Below are 22,200 nucleotides of genomic sequence, written 5' to 3'. Positions count from 1 at the left end.
TGTTGGTTTCCACATAATGTACTCTTAAGGAGCACCTACTATGTGCTGGATGTAGCATCCTTGTGAAGCCTACAGATCAGCACTCCAAACTCAGGAAGAGAATAAAGGAGACCCTTGGACCCTTTGAATGAAGGATTTCCACAAAGCCAGAAGGAACATATTTGGGTCAAACCAGAGGCCAGTCTGTCAGACACATACACTAAAGAATGTCCAAGGAGAACTTCCTGAAAGAAGGTGGGCAAATGGGGTAGACACAGATCTAATGTTGGGGGGCAGAATCCTGAGATTGAGAAGACTCGAAGGGCTGGGGAGAGTTGGGCACGACTTCTTGTTGTTATCCTCTTCTAAAGCTGCTATTACAAGCATTTATTTGCTGATTAAGCAAACCTGAGCAGTTTCTCTGTGTCAAGCTTCCAGTTGACTCTGGAGGCAGAGATAAATAATGAGGCCTTTCAAATGAGCTCATAGTCTAGAAAGACCATTATCGAAACAGTGACCACACTGTACAAAGGGAAGGGGACAACTAAACCTCTTTGGAAACAGGAAAGGGATGGTTTCACAAAGTAGGTAGCATTTGAGTTGAGCTTTGAAGCTTCATCACAAGGTGGAGGTGGAAAAGGGAAATATACTGCAGGGAGAGCAGGCAGCATGCACAAGCCCACGAAGGTCAGTCTGACACAGCTGGTAGATGAGTATTATCAGTGTGGCTGGAGTAAAAGCTGTGACAGATGTTGGAGGCAGGATATAAAGGCCTATAGTGGCAAGATGGGGAGTTGCCAGACACTAAGGAAAGTCACTCTGGTACCTGTGGAAATGGACTGCAGGCACTGGACTAGATAGCAGTAAAGAGGCAGTGGTAGTCTAGGTAAAAGGCAAAGGGATTCTGAACTAGCTAAGTGCTGCAGGGATGAGAGGAAGAGAAAGGCTCGATATTTTAGAGGTGGAATGGACAAAACAAACTGATTTGGACAGCGAGATGCCAAGGACCCTTAAGTTGGATTCAAGGGCCTGTGTCATCAGAACTGGAGCTGGGGAATTAGAGGGTCATGACTTTTAACAAGGGGAAAGCAAGAAAAGAATCTACAACAGGAGTTGAGAAAGCAAACAGCAGTCGTACCCTTTCCTGCAGGGACAGTGTTTTGTTTGTAATCTTCAAGCCAACTCTTCTCTTGCCCCAGCTGGCTGCTCCATCGGTGGCCAGAGTCAACACATTCTCAGTCTGGGTCCAGGGCTCAGAAAGTTATGTAAACTCAAGAGGCTCCCATATTCCTAGAGCTGGCTTCCTCTCCCAGCAGTTTGCTAGAAACCCCAGCCTGTAGCCAGGCGAAACCTTGGAACCTGAGACTAGCCAAGTGGCTGGCCTTACAGGTGGATGGAGGAAACAGTTAACTGGGTAGTTAACTGAGCAATATAAGGAGAGAGTTTTTCCCCCCGATAATCAATGTTTCAGTTTTTCACCACTGAGTATGATGTTAGGTGTGGGTTTGTCATATATGGCCTTTACTGTGTTGAGGTAGGTTCCTTCTTTGCCCACTTTCTGGAGAGTTTTTATCATAAATGGATGTTGAATTTTATCAAAAGCTTTTTTTGCATCTATTGAGATGATCATATAATTTTTATTCAATTTGTTAATGTGGTGTATCACACGGATTTGTGGATGTTGAAGGATCCTTGCATCCCTGAGATAAATCCCACTGGATCATGCTGTATGATCCTTTTTACTGGAGTCAGTCTGCTAGCATATTTCATTGAGGACTTCTGCATCTACATCAGTGATACTGGCTTGTAATTTTCTCTTTTTGTGATATCTTTGTCTGGTTTTGGTATCATAGTGATGGTGGCCTCATAGAATGAGCTTGGAAGTGTTCCTTCCTCTGCAGTTTTTTTGGAGTTGTTTCAGAAGAATAAGTGTTAACTCTTCAAATGTTTGATAGAATTTGCCTCTGAAGGCATCTGGTGCTGGACTTGTTTGTTGCTGTGTGTGTGCTAAGTTGCTTCAGTCCTGTCTGACCCTAGGGACTGTAGCCCACCAGGCTCCTCTGTCCATGGGATTCTCCAGGCAAGAATACTGCAGTGGGTAGCTATGCTCTTCTTCAGGGGATCTTCCCGACCTGGGGATCAAACCCCTGTCTCTTAATGTTTCCTGCATTGGCAGGTAGGCTCTTTCCCACTGGTGCCACCTGGGAGTTCTGTTGGGAGTTTTACACTGGTTCAGTTTAAGTATTGGTAAATATGAATTGGTAATTCATATTTTCTATTTCTAGTCCATAGATGGACCTCAAGATTATCATACTAAGTAAAGTAAGCTAGACAAAGACAAATACCTCATGATATTGCTTATATGTGGAACCTAAAAAAATGATACAAAAGAACTTATTTACAAACCAGAAACAGACTCACAAACATAGAAAACAAGCTTATGGTTACCAGAGGGGAAAAGGGTGGAGGGTAAATTAGGAGTCTGGGGCTAACATATACACACTGCTGCTACTGCTAAGTCGCTTCAGTCATGTCCGACTCTGTGCGACCCCATAGACGGCAGCCCACCAGGCTCCCCGCCCCTGGGATTCTCCAGGCAAGAACACTGGAGTGGTTTGCCAGTAGCCAACAAGGACCTACTGTACAGCACAGGGAGCTATACTCAATATCTTGTAATAATCTATAAGGGAAAAGAATCTGAAAAAGAAGACTATATGACTAAATAAATCACTGATATATATATCACTGAATCACTTCACTGATACCTGAAACTATACCTCAATTGAAAAATTTTTTCATTGCTATGAAGATTTTTTTATTGGCATATAGTTGCTTTATAGTGTTGTGTGAATCTTAAATTTTAAAAAAGAGATCTTTGGGGAGACACCTGTACTTTGAATCCTGCCTCTGCCACTTTATAGCTATGTAACCTCAGGAAGGTTACATATTCTCTGCCTCAGTTTCCCTCATCTATAAAATGGAGATATAGTACCTGTTCATTGTGAGGCCTGAAGGAGGCAAGTACACCTACCTCAGTTCTTAGCACAATGCCTAGCCAAGAGTACATGGTTAGTATGTTACTACTGACAATGATAACAGTCATTAACGTAAAGAATTTTCCCTGGAGCAAGTCTTGTGAGGATACAATTGCAACACCAGGAGCCCAGTTTGGAGAGAAAGCTGTTAGAAAAATGGCCGAAGAACAGCGCAAGAAAGAAAAGCAAAATTATAAACAAGCTATGCACCAAGCCACAGTCAGTCCTATTTAGAAATAGCTACCTACATACTAAGCATTGTTGGGACCCCACAGCCATACCCCTTTCTCTAAACTCGCCTCACCTGCCTGAAGACAGATGCTCCAGAAGGAACTCAGTTGTCTGAAATTCCTTCAAGAATTTTACCAACCAAGGAAAACTGCACAGAAGAGACCACAAGTGGACACCACACCTAGACAATCACTATCGTATCTCCCGTCTGTGGGCCCTTTTCTAAGGACTATTCATTGTTCCTAAGAATGTAAGCGGCTTACCTCCCCTCTTTCGTTTCTCTCTCAAGATAGTATATCATCCTGAGTTCTAAGCCACCTCAGGAAATTACTCATTTTCCCTTGGGTATCTCCCATGTATACATGATATATACATGTTAATAAACTTCTTTATGTTCCTCCTGTTAATATGTCTTTTACTATAGAGGTTTCAGAACCTCTATAAGAACTCAGAATTCCTAAGAACTCAGAAGGGGAGGGGAAAAGTGTTTTTGCTCACCTATGTGACAGTAATTTAGTAAGAGGGCTTCCAGAGTCCTGATGCACTCAGCAGAACTATTGGTGACAGATGCCCACAGAGGCTCTGCTGGACCCCGGATATCAGCACACCAGAACCTTTTCCTTGGGGCCCACGGAGCTCTGGGAGGCAGAAATCCTGGCGTGTGTGGTACAGGGAGGGGGCAGAGGCAGCACAGCATCTGAGCATCTAGCCTTTTACCTGTGTGGCTTCTCTGTGAGCACAACACACACCCCCATCTCCTGTTGAGGAAACTGAGCCAAGTTGCCTAGAATGTTCACTTTGCACAAGTGCTCAAATATCAGTCACTCATCACTGCAGCCTTAGCTCATGCCAGCCCTGCTGGGAAGTGCTGCTCCTCATTAGACTCTGCCTATAAGAATCCTACCCATCCTCCAAAGCATAGCTCAAAGGAGGCCTTCTTACTCACTTATCCAAAAATATTTGCTGAATGCCTACTTATTTGAAACAGACCTTTTTCTGGGGGATACCAAGAGGTATAAGGAGTGCAAGCAGCTAGGCAAATAAATACTGAAAAATTGAGTGAGATGGGGACTACAATAGAGGCATTTACAAAGTAGAGAGGGGTCTTAAAGCACTCACCATGCAGGGCAGGCAACTGACCACAATTAAATAAATAAAGTAACTTTGAGAAAAGTGTTAGGAAGAAAATGAAGTTGGCCTATGTGAACAAAATGGCTAGAAGGATGGATGTCAGAGAGGTTCTCTCTGAAGTGACACCGATTCAAGAGTGGAATGGTGAGGAGGGCTCAGCCCCGGTGGGAGCAGTGAGTGCAAAGACGTGAAGAGTGGAACCAATGTCGGTATTAAGAAATAGAATGCTTCTGGAATGCACTGAGCGGGGAGTGGTGGGAGGTGAGCCAAGATAAGATTATACATAAATAAAACATTCTGCTCTGCTGTTTTCACATAACGTTACAACATAAGAATGTTCATGGTTGTGAAAAATGATCTGTAAACACTTTTTATGACTATTAAAACATTTTAATGGCTGTATTTAAAAATTGTATTTTTTAAAAAAGTTACTGTCTGCTTTAAAAAAGTCATCACATGAGGTACACTCCTGATACAGAGACACCCCCTGCTCAGCCTTCAGCAGGAGTCAGTGGGCAGAAGGGCATGTGGGAGTCAGCAGGGGCCTCACTGCCCACTTCTGGGCCCCTGTGGTCAAGGCTCAAGTGGCGAAGGCCCCACTGACCAAACCCTGGAGACTGTTGATATGCCCTGTTTCCAACAGAGTCTGAGCTCCAGAAACTTCTCTCTCCAGCCTTCGTGCCCCCTCCTTTGTCATGTTCATTCTGCTGTGAGTCATGGCTTGAGGAGAAACAAGTTCTCAGGTAACCCCTGCTAGAGACCACTTCCTTGTCTCCCATTTGCAAGGAACAGACAGTGCTGACAAGGGCCTCCTCCAGAAGCTTGCTCCCCTTTCTCCTCTCTTACCCTAGTTTTTGACTTCTGGCTTCTTTGGAAAGCCAAAGGACTCCTCCAGCTTCTCTCTGCCAACACTTTAGTCTTCAGGTCTCGAGCTGCAGGGTCTGCGGAATTCCTGTCCATACTCGTGTATCCACTTGTTGGCCACTGGGGGAGAACGGGGAGGTAGAGGAGCAGGCTCAGCAGATCAGACAGAGGCGATACTCACAGGGTCATTAAATTCCATACCCTTGGGGACTCACTTGCCTCACCTTGGTCCCAGGCCTGTCACAGACTACAAGATGTTGCTTCCAGTAGCAATAAAGAGCAGGAAGGGCAGTGGTCCCTGGAAAAAGTCCCCACAGGTCCTGTCTACTAGAGACTTAATTTTCAACCCCCTGGGTACTGTGGTCACTTATCCTTCATGTAGCTCCTGAAAGCCCCTTCTCCCACAGGGTACCATTTCAGGGCAGTGAGAGAAAAGGCATGGATCCCCTGGTCAGGTCCACCTCAGCACAAGAGTCCCTCCTCTACTTTTTCTGTCTTAAGAGCTAAGTTCTCATGGATACACGTATGACATGAGCGTGTCCCTTACTTATCTCTTCCTTGTTTGACCTCTCCTCATGGGAAAGCACTTGATGGTTTTCTCCTTGGAACAGAGGAGTGGGACTTTGCACTGATTCTTCTTTAGCTGTCCTGAGGAATCAGGGCCTATCTGGTCAGGCCAGTCAACTTTTACTGACACTAGCTATAGGACAGAAGCCTCCCCTTTATGGGCTCCTAATGTACTTGCGGCCACTAGCCCAGAATCTGATCACCTCAATATAATGTGGCATTGCTGTGAAGCTTTTTTCCCCCTAATTTTGTTATTTTCCATTTAATTTTTTAAAGTTGACTTGCTGTGTTTTCATTTTTATTCAGTTCAAGAAATTTTCTTCTTTATTTCTTTTTGCCACGCAGTATGTGGGATCTTAGTTCCCAGACCAGGGATCAAATCAGGCCCCCTGCAATGGAAGCTCGGAGTTTTAACCACTGGGCCACCAGGGAAGTCCCTGTTATGCAGCTTTTGGAATGAAAGGCTATGTTATTTTTATCCAACCCCTATTTCACTTTCCCCTGAAGCCTTCACCCCTTTCCCATGCCCAGAAAGGCAGGCCTTACCCCATTTATCTCCTACCAGGACAGGGCAGGCAGCATGAAGTGTGTCACCATCCCCTTCACCACTCCTATGCAGGTTCCACCAAAAGAGTGCTGCATTCTGAAAGCAAGCAGACCCCGCCCCAGGGAAGGTCAGCTCAGAGTCTCAGGCCTAGGGAAGGACTTGACGAGGACAAATGCGTGCGTGTCATTAACCAAGAAAACTGTCCATGCAGATGGGGGCAAGGAATACATAAGATGGCACAAAATGATAGACAAGCTGCCATTGACTCATTCACTGATGCCTTACTTACTGAGGGCCCTGCCCTACTCCAGACCCTGTGGATGCAGAGACAAGTCATGATCAATTCTGCTCTCAGGGAGCTCACAGTCTTGCAGGAGAGAGACATAGAAACAAACCAGGAGGAGACTGACAGGTGCCAGGGGAAGGGGGAGCACGGGTGTCACGGGATCACTCAGGACAGGCACTCAACAAAAAGCACAAGGGGAGCAAAATATTCCTCACACAACTAAGAACTTCATTCTGATGCTTAGCCTTTCTCAGGCACTTCTAATAACACCCCCAGGAAGCAGGCACCATTGTCATGTCCACCTTAGCAGAAAGGAAGTTGAGGCGTAGGGGCTTTAAATAACATAACTAAGAAGGATCAACGTCAGAACTCAAACCCAGGTGTTCTGACTCCAAATCTTCTATATTCTTTCTACCTCTTATACTCAGATTTCTCTCCTACACACTTACTTTATCCCTGGCCAAACCGCTGAATTTTGCTAAATACCCGGCATTTACTTGTATGCTTAGGATGTGCTGGGCACTGTTTTAAGTGCTAGAAGGCACGATCTCAATTATTTGTCTTCATTTCATTCCAGAAGTAATTAAGGGCTGCCATCCCTGATTGATTGATTGATTGCTCTGAAATTTGGGGGAGAAATTAAGTAAACCTCTTACCACATTGGCCCTCCTCTAATGCCTTGCTTGACTTTATAGCTCTTCTTGCAGTATATACCATTACTGACTGTTAACCTCTCCGTGAGCTCCTAGAGGCAAGGACTATGACCTTTCCTCTGTACTCTGAGTGCCTCTGCTGCTGCTGCTGCTGCTAACTTGCTTCAGTCGTGTCCGACTCTGTGCGACCCCATAGATGGCAGCCCACCAGGCTCCCCCGTCCCTGGGATTCTCCAGGCAAGAACACTGGAGTGGGTTGCCATTTCCTTCTCCAATGCATGAAAGTGGAAAGTGAAAGTGAAGTCGCTCAGTCGTGTCCGACTCTTCGCGACCCCATGGACTGCAGCCCACCAGGCTCCTCCGCCCATGGGATTTTCCAGGCAAGAGTACTGGAGTGGGGTGCCATTGCCTTCTCTGCTGAGTGCCTCTAGCCCCCAGTATTTACTGAAAGAATGATTGAAGGGACCAGTTGCTGCTGAGATTCTGAAGAGGAATAAAAGATTTCTCACCTTTGACGAGTTCTGTTGTAATAGAAAGGCAGACATGTAATCATCTACTTGTAATACAAGTGTAAATAAGATTAAAAAAAAAATAGAGGTACAAGTAAGTGCAGTAGTCAAGAAAACTGAGGAACTATCTTTGATTCTGGGAATCAAGAAAGACCTCTTTTTTGCCCCCCTCCCAGAACAGGCGTGCAAGCACTGACAGCACGAAAGCTGAGGTGTTAGTTCGAACAATCCTAAAAATCACCTGTTGGCATCAGACCCACACTCACCTTGACCACAGGAACGCTGAAGTTGCCGTAGATGAAGGCTGTGGCTCCTCCGGCTTCCACCGAGCTCAACTACAAGGCCAGAGGGAAAGCCAGAGTTGAAATAGCCCGACTGCCTTACTCTGCTCCACGTGACATCTGATGTCATTTCTGCATAAATTTCCCTCCTGTGCACCCCTATTTCGACTCTAGGAGAAATACTTATGGAAAGACAATCACCCAATTTAGGAATGCAGACAGCCTACTCAGTGGCATCAGTGTTTGCCTGCATGGTCACGAGAGGACATTTAGAAATCCCCTCTTACTTTACCCTTGCAGCTAACATCCTTATTGAGGGTTACCTTGGGTAGGTCCAAACTTTGAGACCCTCAGGAAGAAATGTAGTTTATATCACAGCCCAAGACACACAGACGTGTCCCTAAGTTTCATAGAACATTCTTACTACATGAGATACTGTCTGTTATTTCCCATTTTATTTTATTCTCTTCTAGTTCAGATTTCTTAAATGCTGACCAGATCCACTAAATTGATTTCACAGCCTAGTAATGCATCAGGACCAATGGCTTACAGAACACTTCGTTTTTGAAGGCTAGGCCTCATAGAAACTACTGATTGCTCCTTTGGTGTGTTTCCCAGATCACTCAGACCCTCTCCAGGTAACCTCAGCTAAAGAGCTCACCACTGGTATATTCTAGAATTATAGATATGTTTACTTAATTTGAAGAGTTTTTACTGATTTTCAAAGAATACACAACCTAAACACTTTGAAAAATACTGGAAAATACTTTAAAATACTTTATATTATTCATCATCTTACCATTCAGGGAAAAAAAAGCACTTTTATAGTTTAACTATAATAGTTGACACTTATTGAGCAATGACCGTATGTTAGGCATCATACTAAATCCTTATTCCTCACAACAAATATATCATCCTTAATTAGGATTGTTGTTATTCACAGTCTAGGGATAAGGAAGCCAAGTCTCAGAGAGACTGAGTAGTTTACGAAAGGTCACATAACTCCAATCCAGGACTGGAGCTGAGCCAATGCTGACTACAAAGACCCTGCTGGTAACCACTGTATGGCACTCTTGCACACTACCTGTGGTATCATAGCACAGTGGGGTGGAAGGACTTAAACAACAGATTGAAAAGAGAATTGGATCAGTGTGCTGTGAGGCTCCAGAGCAGGGCATCGATTGTGAGCTTGGTGGAGGGCAGGGAAATCTTCCCTCCTTCCACTGCTTTGTACTGGGACTGATCTTATATCCAGTCTGAGTAGAAAATCACTAACCTGATTTCAACTCAATCCTCTACTTCTTAAAGATTATTTTCCCCCTATAATATTATTCTTATATTCTCCACAAAACTTATCTCTTGTCTTCAGAAATGTTTATGATGGTCTTAACCCTAATCTGAAGATGAAAGAACTGGGAATAAGCTAGCACTTCCTAGGTCCCACAGTCCCTTCCTGGAGTCCTATACTTGCTTTCTAGGATTGAACAATAAAAACATACTGTATGAAACTTCACAGAGAGAGATCCCCTCACCTGACTTCATCAGGTCCTGCTGACAGCCCTGTGAGGAGGTGCAGAGCAAGAAAACAAGCTCAGAGAACTGTGATTTGTGCTGAGGCCACATGTTAAGTGGCAGAATCTGAATCAGGCCAACTGACTCCAAATCCAAACGCATGCCATTCCACTGTGTATCAGAGGCTTAAAATCCAAACACAGACACACTCTTGCATTTGCCACTTAAAACTGCTGGACTCCTGCATCTGTGCTACCCTTACCATGGTAACCAGGCCTCTGTAATCAGGGAGTCAGCTGCAGAAGACACTAGGGGGATAAAGAACAGAGAGATTGTGGCCCCTGGACGTCCTGTTCTTTGGTTGATGTCCAAAGACATCAACTGCCTATGACTTCACAGATTGTGACCTCCCATGCCAGCTTGAGTCATCAACCAGAGATGCACTAGCTGCTGATCCAAGCCATGTGCCCTGCCCGGAGAGCTGACGTCAGCCATCCCTCCGCCTGATCAGAATGTTCAGAATGACCACAAGAGGCCAGACACCACTGGCAGTGGCAGCTTTACAGTTTTGCAGAAAGTGAAAACCGAGCCATGTGAAAAAAGCCACGTTGGGACTGCCAGCAGTAAGACTATAGAGTGCTGGCCTCTGTTCTTTCTTGGCTGCACTGTGGAGACCAGATACAGGACTAAGGAAAGAGGGGATGCTAGGGTGGGGGTGTCTGCTACTCTAATGAGCCCGAAACCAGGCCCTCATCTTAGGGTGTAATGTAGAGCATGTATATTTAACGTTATAATACACCTCTTATGCTTTAAATGACAGATGACTGATATTATGACTTGTCCAAAGAGAAGGAGGCAAAACCACATAATCTGACAGGAAAAGGATAGGTGAGATAATAAAGACCAGGTCAGGTCAGAAACTAGGAGAAGAGGCCAATTTACTGTTTTAAGGGGGTGTAATGTAGAGTTAACTGAAGACTTTATAAGGAGAAAAGGAAGAAAATTTTCATTACATATGAGAGAGCCACACTTATTGAATTTCTCTGAAGGCATCTCTGTTCTTCCTTCTCATAATCTCAGCTGCTTCATTTCTCTCCTCTCTTACCCTCACAGCTCCACGACCTCATCTATAGGTCCATGCTTTTCAACAGCAAGTAGTCTTATGGGACCTCAAAGAAAGAGAACCACATCCCCTTCCAGTGTTGTTCAGGTCCCAGGATCTCCTGGCCTTCATGTAAGGCCACTTCCCATCCTAATCACAGCTAACAACAAGGTCACAGTTAGGTCTACATAACGTCAGTTCTTTGAGGGCAGGAGCTGACATGTATTTTTTTATTCCTCCTATGGTGCCTAATGAGAGTGCTATATGAAATTTACAAACATCCTGGAGATTTTTCTGCTGTGAATATCACATAAAATCAGTATCTTATATTGCTTTGAAAACCATAAAATAAAAGAGAGAGAAATAATCATTAAGTAACCCCGGTCCCTCCAGAGGAAGACTCACATAGATCATAAATGTTGCGACCCGGTTCCCAGAGTTCATTCTGTACAGTGGGCTGCTTGGTGACTGAGACAAAAATAGAACACATCATTATTTTATGCATAAGGCATCAGAGTGACAACCAGAAGGTACCAGTATTCCACCACAATACAGGGAGGAGAAAAATGGGGGAGTCACAGATGGGAGAGAGCTTGAGCTATAACTGGTCACGTATGTGCCTGTCTTTGCTGGCAGTTACTCAATATATTTTTTTTTCCTTTTACCAATTTATTAGATACACATATAAGTGAATTGTATACTAATCAAACTAAATTGCTTGTTAGTAGTGAAAGGCTTCCCTGATAGTTCAACTGGTAAAGAATCCGCCTGCAATGCAGGAGACCTCAGTTCGATTCCTAGGTCAGGAAGAGCTGCTGGAGAAGGGATAGGCTACCCATTCCAGTATTCTTGGGCTTCCTTTGTGGCTCAGCTGGTAAGGAATCACCTACAATGTGGGAGATCTGGGTTCGATCCCTGTGTTGGGAAGATCCTCTGGAGAAGGGAAAGGCTACCCACTCCAGTCTTCTGACCTGGTGAATTCCATGGACTGTATAGTCCATGGGTTTGCAAAGAGTCAGACACAACTGAGTGACTCACTTTCACTCCTCAGTGAAAAGACTGGTGGTTCATTGTATCTTCAGGTTGTTAGAGAAATAATATATAAAATGTTACAGATAATTATTCTGTAAACATGCCAAGTCCTAAGACTGGAATTCCTAATTATTTGCCAAAGAGACATATTCTTTTGTTACAGAAGAGTTTAACTGATATAATTTACATGTCATAAAATCCAGTCATTGTAAGAGTGTTTTTCAATGAGTTTTAGTAAAAAGATGAGTCAGCAGCTATCAGCTTGAAACTAAGACTTTCAGATCTACCTAGAACATGAACCTTTGTTCCAAGATTTCAGTGTCCCCTGAGGGCCCTATTAGAGCTCTGCCTCAGAGAAATAAATAATACCCCCTTTCCCTACCCCCAGGAGATGGTCACTGACCCCATAGTTACCGTAGCATGGTCAAAGTGAGGCTCATAGTGCCCTCCAATTCCATAGTTCACCACCTGGAGATACTCTGCGTAGGGAGGCTGGACATCAAGGCCCGTGAGGGCAGCAATGCGATGGTCAAGGGTCACCAGCACTGGGTCAACAGTGTCCTTCAGCCAGGCACTAAAACACACCACAAGTTGAAGCATTAGTGATCTGATGCCAGAAATGACTAACTGTGAATGATCAAATGATGTCATCTGCCAGAAGGAAGGCAGGCAGGGAGGACAGGAAATGCATTAATCTATCAAACGGAGGTGATAATATCTATTACAGAGACATGATCATGACAGATGATGCTTATGAAAATGCTTTGTAGGCTGTATGCTGGTGATTGCTGTAAAACGCAGAAAAATCTCTGTTCTTCTGCTCTACTCCAAGACAAACCATGATAGGTCAAAGGCCAAAGAGCAAAGTTCAGTCTTTTTTCCTGAATGTCTTATTGAGGTTCTGATAAAGTGGAGGATTTGGGATCAGAATGTAGGTCCCTGGGAAGTAAGGAAGCAAACCAGTGAGTCTCCTAGGGAGATGATGAGGGCTCTTAAGGGAAGTACCCTGGCACATCTGGGTCTATAAATGATGGATTAATTTGTTTATTCCTTTATATAGAGTGCATGCATAGTGCTATGCTGTGGGCGCTGTGGTTTACAAAGGTACTCAAGACAAAGCTTCTGTGTTCAAAGAACTCATTAGAAGAGACACACAAATATACACAAATACAACGAGTATAAATTGAAGTAGAAAAATGAGAACCGGCCTTTAAAGTCCTCAGGAGCACAGAGGAAGGAGATGTCAATTTTGACTGGCATGGCAGTAAGATGGACATGTAGGCCAAATTTTGAAGGGTGCATAAAATTTCAATAGATAGAAAAAACATAGGGGTATTTCAGGCTGAAGAAACAGCGTAAGTGCAGATGTGGTGGGGTGACATAATATATATCAATGTGAAAGCGTCTGGTCTATGAGAGAAGTGACGGGAAATTAGGCTAGAAGAGCAGGCTCGGGGCATGTTGTGTAATCTGAGGACCCTGGGTTCAGGGATCTGGTCTTGGTGGAAAACAAAGAGTCAGTGGAGGTTTCTGTGCAGGAAACAAATTTAGTGATTAGGAGTTCACTGGTGACCTTTGAGGGACAAGTTCTAGTGAAGCTGTGAAGACAGAAAGTGAAAGGTTAGTCACTCAGTCGTATCTGACCCTGGACTGTAGCCTGTCAGGCTCCCCTGTCCATGGGATTTCCCAGGCAAGAATACTGGAGTGGGTAGCCATTTCCTCCTCCATGGGATCACTCAGTCACTCAGTCGTATCTGACCCTGGACTGTAGCCCATCAGGCTCCCCTGTCCATGGGATTTCCCAGGCAAGAATACTGGAGTGGGTAGCCATTTACTCCTCCATGGGATCTTTCCCACCCAGGAATTGAACCCTGGTCTCCCACACTGTAAGCAGATTCTTTACCATCTGAGCCACTGGGGAAGCCCTGTGAGGACAGAACCAAAATTCAAAATGAATGCAATGTGGTGGCTGGGGATGGGGGTGGTGAATGAGGGGAGGCAATGAGGGTCTCAGTCTCTTTACCTGAAAAGTAAGGAGAATACCACCTCCTTCCCCTGAAAGCAGAACGGAAAGTTGAATTTTCCCCTTGACACCACAACGTCAGAAAGATTAGCAAAGCAATGAAGCTGAAGTTATACGGATTTTTCAAAACTTAGAAAATAACTTCCTAATGTAAAAGGTCCCAAACTTAGAAAATAACTTCCTAATGTAAACCAGACCAAATAAGTTAAGCCAAAGCATTCTGAATCAAAGCTTTCATCACTCACTTCACTTCCCAGACTACAAAAACCATCCACCCAGCCTGAGGTCTGGCCTCTCCCCAAGGATGTCCTCGCTGTCTCCCATGGCTCCGGTGGGGACCCTCCTCTTACTGTATCATCCATACTGTCCTTGTAGCGCAAACCAGGGGCTGCAGTGGGGCTGATTAGGGATGGAGGGGAGGGAATGCAGCTGGATCTTCCCCTCTAGAGAAGCCACCAGATCCAGAGATTCTGGCCCTCCCTCTTGCCTGAGTGGTGGCAAGTCATGCTTTGCATATGAATCAGAAGGTGGAACTAGAATTCTGTAAAGTCAAATTTTGAAGAGACTTTCTGGAAAAGCAATCCTGTTTAGGAGCACAACTACATAATTTTTGGTCTAGGGCTTAGGAGCTTTTTCAACTCTTTCCCTAATGGTCTCCTAGTTAAGTATTCAGACCATGTAACAGCCTGTGAAAGGCCCTTGGGTGAGGGGAGTGGATATTGCTCCCTCTCAGCAAGAATGCACAGATATAAACCTGAACTATATAGGTTCTCCGGTGGAATCTCTGATGGCATCTGAATGACTGCTGCTGACCTTTAGTCATCTGTGCCAGGGTGGCCAGCAGGTGTGACCAGAGTCTCTGCCAAGGAAGGACCCCTCTTACCTCTTGCTGATGCGGTACTCCACTGGTAACTGCTTTTCACCTGACGCCACCACGGATCTCTGTAACTGGTGTGAAGGATGTAAGAGAAAGTCCAAGTGGTTACCATGCAAAGGGAAAGACTCTCATTTGCATAGACATGCCCCTCTCTTAGCATAAGCCTAACAATCACCAGTTTCTCCTTATAAAGGATATTTTGCACTCGCTACTAATTTAGTGATAGCTATTGATCTTGAAAAAAATAATAAGTGACATAAAAACTCAAAGTTGACAATAAACTTGAGCTTCATATCTGGTAAATACTTATGGTAAATACTAAATGTTCAAAAAAGTCTGTTGGAACTAAAATAAAAGTGATTTTTAATCCCTTTTGCATCTGCAAGACTGTAAGTTTTGTAAGAACAAGGGCTGTTTCTTTTTTTTTTTAATATTTATTTATTTGGCTGTGTCGGGTCTTAGTTGAGGCATGTGGGATCTTTCATTGCAGCACACAGATTCTCTAGTTGTGGCACATGGGTTTATTGCTTCATGGCATGTGGGATCATCTCAGTTCCCCAGCCAGAGATGGAACCCATGTACCCTGCATTGCAGGGAGGATTCTTAACCACTGGACCACCCAGGAAGTCCCTAAGGGTTATTTCTTATTCATCTTTATATCCCAGTGTCTGGGTCAGCTAAGCTTTGACTTTAGTGTTTGTCAAATTAAATGACAAAGACAGGACACTCTGTACCCTCAGAGGCAGCCTGCTCCTTCTGAACAATTCAGATAAAATCCCTTCCTTACAGAGAATCAAAATCTGTTTTGCTTGCAGCTGCCTTTGTTATGGGGAAAAAACAACCAAACAGGTCTGAAGTCACTAATTCAACTGAACGTCTCTATTTTGTTCTGAATGTTCGGATAGGAATTTTAAGTTATTTTTAAATAAAGTAGCCTCTAATTGCAAAAATACTGTACAAAGGACAGAAAGAGAAACAATATCTACATGAGGATGTCTGCTCCTGCATCCGACGCCAGAATGTCAGCTCCATGAGGGCAAGCGCTTGGCCCTTTTTCAGTGCTGTATCCCGAGGGTGCAGAATAGGCCAGGCAGGGAGTAGGTGCTAAATATTGGTGAAATGCATCCAGGAGTGAATGAACCAGAGTCTTGAGCCTAACGACACAGTCCTGGTGCTTCACGTGCAGTCAGAGTAGAGCATGGAGCAACGAAGGGCACCCTTTCCTTTCTCAGAGGCTTCAACAATAATACTGTTCCTGCTGCTAAACCAGGTAGAGAACCTTGGAAAAGGCTCTTCCCTTCCCTAGACCCGTTTCCTCAGCTATAAAATGCAGCTTGTGAACAACACACTCCTGGAGGCCTTCTCAGCCTCTCTCTCTACAATTCTGGGATGCAGAGAATCGGTAAGTGACTGATACTGTATCTGTGTGGTCCTCTGTCTAGCTCCTCTCCCGAGCGTTCATAGTGAAGAGAGAGTCCCTGCTGCTCTTCTGGGGCAATATCAATGGTTTAAAAACAAATCCTACAGAATCTCCACTCCACTCTGCCAGCCCCCTCCCTTCCAGAGCCACACTGCATTTCCACAATTATTTGTGTAAATTATCTGTATACTGCATTATACACTCTGCATAACAATTATTTACTGTGCATCCACAGTCATTCATTTGAGGGGACAAATACTTACTGGTTGTTCTCTGACTAAGCACTGTGCAGGATAACCATAAGTCATTCAGTGGGGCCCTTCTGGAAAAGTACAGGGTTACAGAAGAACAACCAGCCATTCTTACGAAGGACAGGAAGGCTTCCCAGGATGCCCAAAAGACAACTGGAATCACACAGGTGAAAAGAGGCCGAGGGAAGAGTGCTTCAGGCGGAGAGGAGTGTGTGGGAAGGCCAGTGAGAGCACTGCCTGTTCATGGAGGCACAAGTTGTTTAGCGTTTCTGGGGTGTCAGGGTAAGGCAGCATGCTGCAGAAAGGGTGGCAGTAGCCAGGCCAAGGGGCTCTGTAATCATTTGAGAGCAAAAGGGACCCATTAAAGAGTTTAAGCAAGGGCCTGACTCAGTGGAAAGTGACCAGTTGCAGATTGCTCTAGCTGCAACAGGCATAATACAGGGCCATGCATTTCAAGGACAACATATGATCCCTGCTAGCCTACAGTCTGGTTGAGGGAGATAAGGGACTAACTCGTGAAACTGTGAGCAATTCCAGACAACACGTAAATGGCAGGATAAATGAAAGTACCAAACGACTGGAGACAAAAACTCTTGAGTTCAGAGGAGGAAGGTTATTGTAGGTGGCCCCAAAAAGTGCTCTGGAAAAAATGTTCCTGCTGAAAGAATCTGTGAAAGTGGGCCAAAGCGGTAAGGGCTAGGAAGCCAAAAGAGGTGTCCAGTTTCAACTCAGTCTTCAAGAATGGGCAGAATGCAGATGGGGGAGGAATGATGAGAGAGCAGAGAAATTATTTTTTGAGAAACAGACAGTGAACAGGAGCAGAGAAATTCAACACAAGCCACTGAGGTGGCTTGGTTCCCGTGGGGCAGCCACTACCACACACACCCAGGACTTGTTCCTGGGTAAGCCAAAGGCGAGACAGGGACCAGCAATCCTGGCAAGACACTTTTGGGGGAAAGGAGTGTGGCAAGGTCTGTGCGTGCCAGACAGATGACCTGGCCACGGGGGATTAAATGAACATCTCCAAGTGGGCTGCCTGTCCCGTTACCACAGCAACAGAGTTGTCCTGAGGAAAAGGGAGCTTCAGGCCAAACGCTGCCGCTGGCTCACTGAGAAGCCAAAGATATTGAAAACGATCGTTCTAATTCACGGGGAGCTTAATGGCTTCAAAAACTTTCTGTACAAAGATCCCAGATTCGTCTGAAGGGCTTTTAGATGGAATTATTTTGCTATTCTTCTCCTCCAATTCCTATCTGCTGCCAAAGTCTCCCTCAAAATCTGCAGGCCTGATCAGGGCGCTCTCCAATTTCAAATTGTCCCACTGCTTCCCCTGGCTTTTGGGATAAAATCCAAACTCCCCAGCGTGGTACTTCTGGAGCTCCTAATTGTGTCTCACCTTGCATCTCCCATCACCTCCCACACCCACCCCTGCCCACTTCAGCCCCTAGCTTCCCCCTACTCTCTGAACACACCACACAGCAGGCCTGTGCACAGACTGCCTGTCTTCCTGGAATATTCTTTGTCACCTTTCACTCAGATGAATCTCACATCCACGGGGAAGCCTCTGTTTTTCTCCTCCCTCTGCCTCTATCTGCTCTTCATCTGACTACCTTTCCCTTGGAGGAAGGTTCTCATTTTTATGCTGCTGTAGCACAACACCAATACTTATTACAGGATGTATCACAGTGCATTGTAAATATCTCTTTCCCCTTCTTCAGGAAGCTCTGAAATCAGAGGGAGCAATACTTAACCTCCGTGTAGCAGCCCAGAACCCAGTACAGCATCTAGCACACAGCACACTCTGTTCTAGTGATGAATGACGGTCTGGCTGCCAGCAAACAGCACACTGTGAAGGCCATGACGTCTGCTTTGACACAGGGATTCTGAAACTGTCTTATGTGCCATTTGAAAAGAGGCAATATACTTAAATAGCAGTGAGGTCAACTGCATGACCTTTCTAAATATTTGCCACACTTCCTGGATTTTAAATAACTTATTGGAATTCTGTCACCTCCACTAGCTTTGTTCATAGTGATGCTTCCTAAGGCCCACTTGACTTCGCACTCCAGGATGACTGGTTCTAGGTGAGTGATCATACCATCATGGTTATCCAGGTCATTAAGATCTTTTTGTATAGTTCTTCTGTGTATTCGTGTCACCTCTTCTTAATATCTTCTACTTCTGTAAGGTCCACACTGTTTCTGTCCTTTATTGTGCCCATCTTTGCCTGAAATGTGCCTTTGGTATCTCTAATTTTCTTGAAGAGATCTCTAGTCTTTCCCATTCTATTGTTTTCTTCTATTTCCTTGCATTGTTCACTTAAGGCTTTCTTATCTCTCCTTGATATTCTTTGAAACTCTGCATTCAGATGGATAAATCTTTCCCTTTCTCCTTTGCCTTTCTCTTCTCTTTTCTCAGCTATTTGTAAGGCCTCCTTAGACAACCATTTTGCCTTTGCATTTCTTGGGGATGGTTCTGGTCACCACCTTCTGTACAATGTCCCGAACCTCTGTCCATAGTGCTTCAGGCACTCTATCAGATCTGATCCCTTGAATCTTTTTGTCACTTCACTGTATAATCATAAGAGATTTCATTTAGGTCATACCTGAATGGCCTAGTGGTTTTCCCTACTTTTTTTCAATTCAAGTCTGAATTTCTCAATAAGGAACTGATGATCTGAGTCATAGTCAGCTCCAGGTCTTGTTTTTGCTGACTGTGTAGAGCTTCTCCATCTTTGGCTACAAAGAATATAATCAATCTGATTTTCAGTACTGACCATTTGGTGATGTCTATGTGTACAGTCATTTCTTGTATTGTTGGAAGAGGGTGTTTGCTGTGACCAGTGTGTTCTCTTGGCAAACTGTTAGCCTCTGCCCTGCTTCATTTGTACCCCATGGCCAAACTTGCCTATTACTCCAGGTATCTCTTGACTTCCTACTTTTGCATTCCAGCACCCTATGAGGAAAAGGACATCTTTTTTTGGTGTTAGTTCTAGAAAGTCTTGTTGGTCTTTATAGAACTGTTCAGCTTCTTTGGCATTAATGGTTGGGGCATAGACTTGGATTACTGTGATGCTGAATGGTTTGCCTTGGAAATGAACTGAGATCATTCTGTCATTTTTGAGACTACACCCCAAGTACTGCATTTTGAACTCTTTTGTTGACTATGAGGGTTATTCCATTTCTTCTAAGGGATTCTTGACCACAGTCATAGATATAATGGTCATCTGAATTAAATTCACCCATTCCTGTCCATTTTAGTTCCCTGATTCGGAAAATGTTGCTGTTGACTCTTGCCATCTCCTGTTTGACCACTTCCAGTTTACCTTGATTCATGGATCTAACATTCCAGGTTCCTATGCAATACTGTTGTTTATAGCATCAGACTTTACTTTCACCATCACACACATCCACAACTGGGTATCGTTTTTTGCTTTGACTCAGGCTCTTCATTCTTTCTGGAACTACTTCTCCACTCTTCTCCAGTAGCATATTGGACACCTACCGACCTGGGGGGTTCATCTTTCAGTGTCATACCTTTTTGTTTTTTCATATGTTCATGAGTTCTCAAGGCAAGAATGCTGAAGTGGTTTGCCATTCCCTTCTCCAATGGACAACATCTTATCAGAATTATGACCCATCCATCTTGGGTGGCCCTGCACAGCATGGCTCATAGTTTCATTGAGTGCTGCACTTAATATGCCAGCAAATTTGGAAAACTCAGCAGTGCCCACAGGACTGGAAAATGTCAGTTTTCATTCCAACCCTAAAGAAGGGCAATGCCAAAAAATGTTCAAACTACCACACAATTGTGCAAATCCTTCAAACTAGGCTTCAACAGTATGTGAACCAAGAACTTCCAGATATACAAGTCTGGATTTAGAAAAGGCAGAGGAACCACAGATCAAATTGCCAACATTCGTTGGATCATAGAAAAAGCAAGAGAATTCCAGAAAAGCATCTATTTCTGCTTCATTGACTATGCTAAAGCCTTTGACTGTGTGGATCACAACAAACTGCGGAAAATTCTTAAAGAGATGGGAATACCAGACCATCTTACCTGCATCCTGAGAAACCTGTATGCCGGTCAAGAAGCAACAGTTAGAACTGGACATGGAACAACAGACTGGTTCCAAATAGGGAAAGGAGTATGTCAAAGCTATATATTGTCACCTTGCTTATTTAAATTATATATGGAGTATATCAAGTGAAATGTTGGGCCACATGAATCACAAGCTGGAATCAAGATTGCTAGAAGAAATAACAATAACCTCAGATATGCAGATGATACCATCCTAATGGCAGAAAGCAAAGAGGAACTAAAAAGCCTTTTGATGAAGGTGAAAGAGGAGACTGAAAAAAATGCCTTAAAATTCAACATTCAAAAACTAAGATCATGACAAATAGATGGGGAAACAATGGAAACAGTGACAGACTTTAATTTTGGGCTCCAAAATCACTGCAGATGGTGACTGCAGCCATGAAATTAAAAGATGCTTGCTCCTTGGAAGTAAAGCTATGACAAACCTAGACATCATATTAAAAAGCAGAGACATTACTTTGCCAACAAAGGTCCGTCTAGTCAAAGCTATGATTTTTCCAGTAGTCATTAATGGATGTGAGAGTTGATCATAAAGAAGGCTGGAAAGTGAAAGTGAAAGTCACTCAGTTGTGTCCAGCTCTTTGCGACCCCATGGACTATACAGTCCACGGAATTCTCCAGGCCAGAATACTGGACTGGGTAAGCGCCGAAGAATTGATGCTTTTGAACTGTGGTGTTGGAGAAGACTCTTGAGAGTCCCCTGGACTGCAAGGAGATCAAACCAGTCAATTCTAAAGGAAATCAGTCCTCAATATTCACTGGAAGGACTGATGCTGAAGCTGAAGCTCCAATACTTTGGCCACGTGATGTGAAGAGCCAACCCACTGGTGAAGACTCTGATGCTGGGAACGATTGAGGGCAGGAGGAGAAAGAGGTGACAGAGGATGAGATGGCTGGATGGCATCACCTACTCAATGGACATGAATTTGAGCAAACTCCAGGAATTAGTTAAGGGCAGGAAAGCCTGGTGTGCTGCAGTCCATGGGATCTCAAAGAGTTGGACACAACTGAGGGACTGAATAACAACAATACTTTCTGGAGGACTAACTCCCCTCCCCATCAACATAAAGCTTGGCACAGTGGCTGCAGAGCCTTCTCCATGGAAGAATGAGATATACCCACCAAGCTGACTGCAGTGTTGGCTACATGTCTTGCTTTAAGCAGGGAAATGTGGATGGAAGTAATGCCTGGTGCTTCCAAGCAGAAGCTATAAAAGCCAGCTAGTAGTTTGCCATCTTTGTGTTTTTCCTCTCCCATGAGATGGCAATGTTCCAAACAGAGGCTGCTCTGTTGGGCTGGGTCTGAGAGTAAGGACAACATGGGGCAGAGCAGCAACCAGCACAAGACAGACATATAACGTGAGGACCAAGCCAGCCTCTACTGCTGTTGTCCTCCCTGAGATTTGGGGGCTGCTTGTTACTGTTAGAGGAAACCCTAACTGTAACTGCCTATTCTGTAGGCACCATTTGTGTGAGTTCTTTTATAATAGGAGGTTCTGATAAGGAACGCGGAACTAACAAGACACTACCAACAGGAAGAATTTGGGAAAATTGATCTCACATGGAGATGCCACATGTCCTACCACCTCCCAGAATCCTTCTTGCTGGAATCCATCTTGGCTGAGCAATGTGTGCACCACCAGGAAGGACCCTGAGTCAGAATGATTGCCCAGAGGCAAGCTGGAAATTAATCCCATCACAAAAAATAACAAGACTGCGAGCCACACGGCAGAGCAGTCCTCCTGGGCTCCCTTACCTTCCTGCTCTCCGCTCAAGCACCTTTTCTCAGTAAAGTTTCTT

At 44.4% G+C, this 22,200-nt stretch overlaps 1 protein-coding gene across 5 annotated transcripts in view; it reads right to left on the bottom strand.

The window, feature by feature from the left end:
- P4HA3 (prolyl 4-hydroxylase subunit alpha 3) overlaps nucleotides 1-22,200 on the bottom strand; it is a 72,421-nt gene that overhangs the window by 26,596 nt on the left and 23,625 nt on the right. For 2 of the 5 annotated variants that reach the window (XM_070383737.1, XM_070383738.1), the window contains exons 8-13: nucleotides 14,636-14,700; nucleotides 12,144-12,303; nucleotides 11,103-11,165; nucleotides 8,069-8,137; nucleotides 6,370-6,450; nucleotides 5,223-5,360 (exon numbers count right to left, since the gene is read on the bottom strand). In XM_070383737.1, the coding sequence (XP_070239838.1) occupies nucleotides 5,223-5,360; nucleotides 6,370-6,450; nucleotides 8,069-8,137; nucleotides 11,103-11,165; nucleotides 12,144-12,303; nucleotides 14,636-14,700 (576 nt within the window). Of the gene's footprint in view, nucleotides 1-4,726; nucleotides 5,361-6,353; nucleotides 6,451-8,068; nucleotides 8,138-11,102; nucleotides 11,166-12,143; nucleotides 12,304-14,635; nucleotides 14,701-22,200 lie in introns of those variants that run through there. The other 3 variants (XR_011467024.1, XM_070383736.1, XM_005903214.3) reach the window with 3 other exon arrangements.

Source organism: Bos mutus, chromosome 15 (genome assembly GCF_027580195.1).
Source record: "Bos mutus isolate GX-2022 chromosome 15, NWIPB_WYAK_1.1, whole genome shotgun sequence".
Classification (NCBI taxonomy): domain Eukaryota; kingdom Metazoa; phylum Chordata; class Mammalia; order Artiodactyla; family Bovidae; genus Bos; species Bos mutus.
The sequence above is the reverse complement of the archived record's forward strand: the minus strand, read 5'-3'. Positions and strand labels throughout refer to the sequence as shown.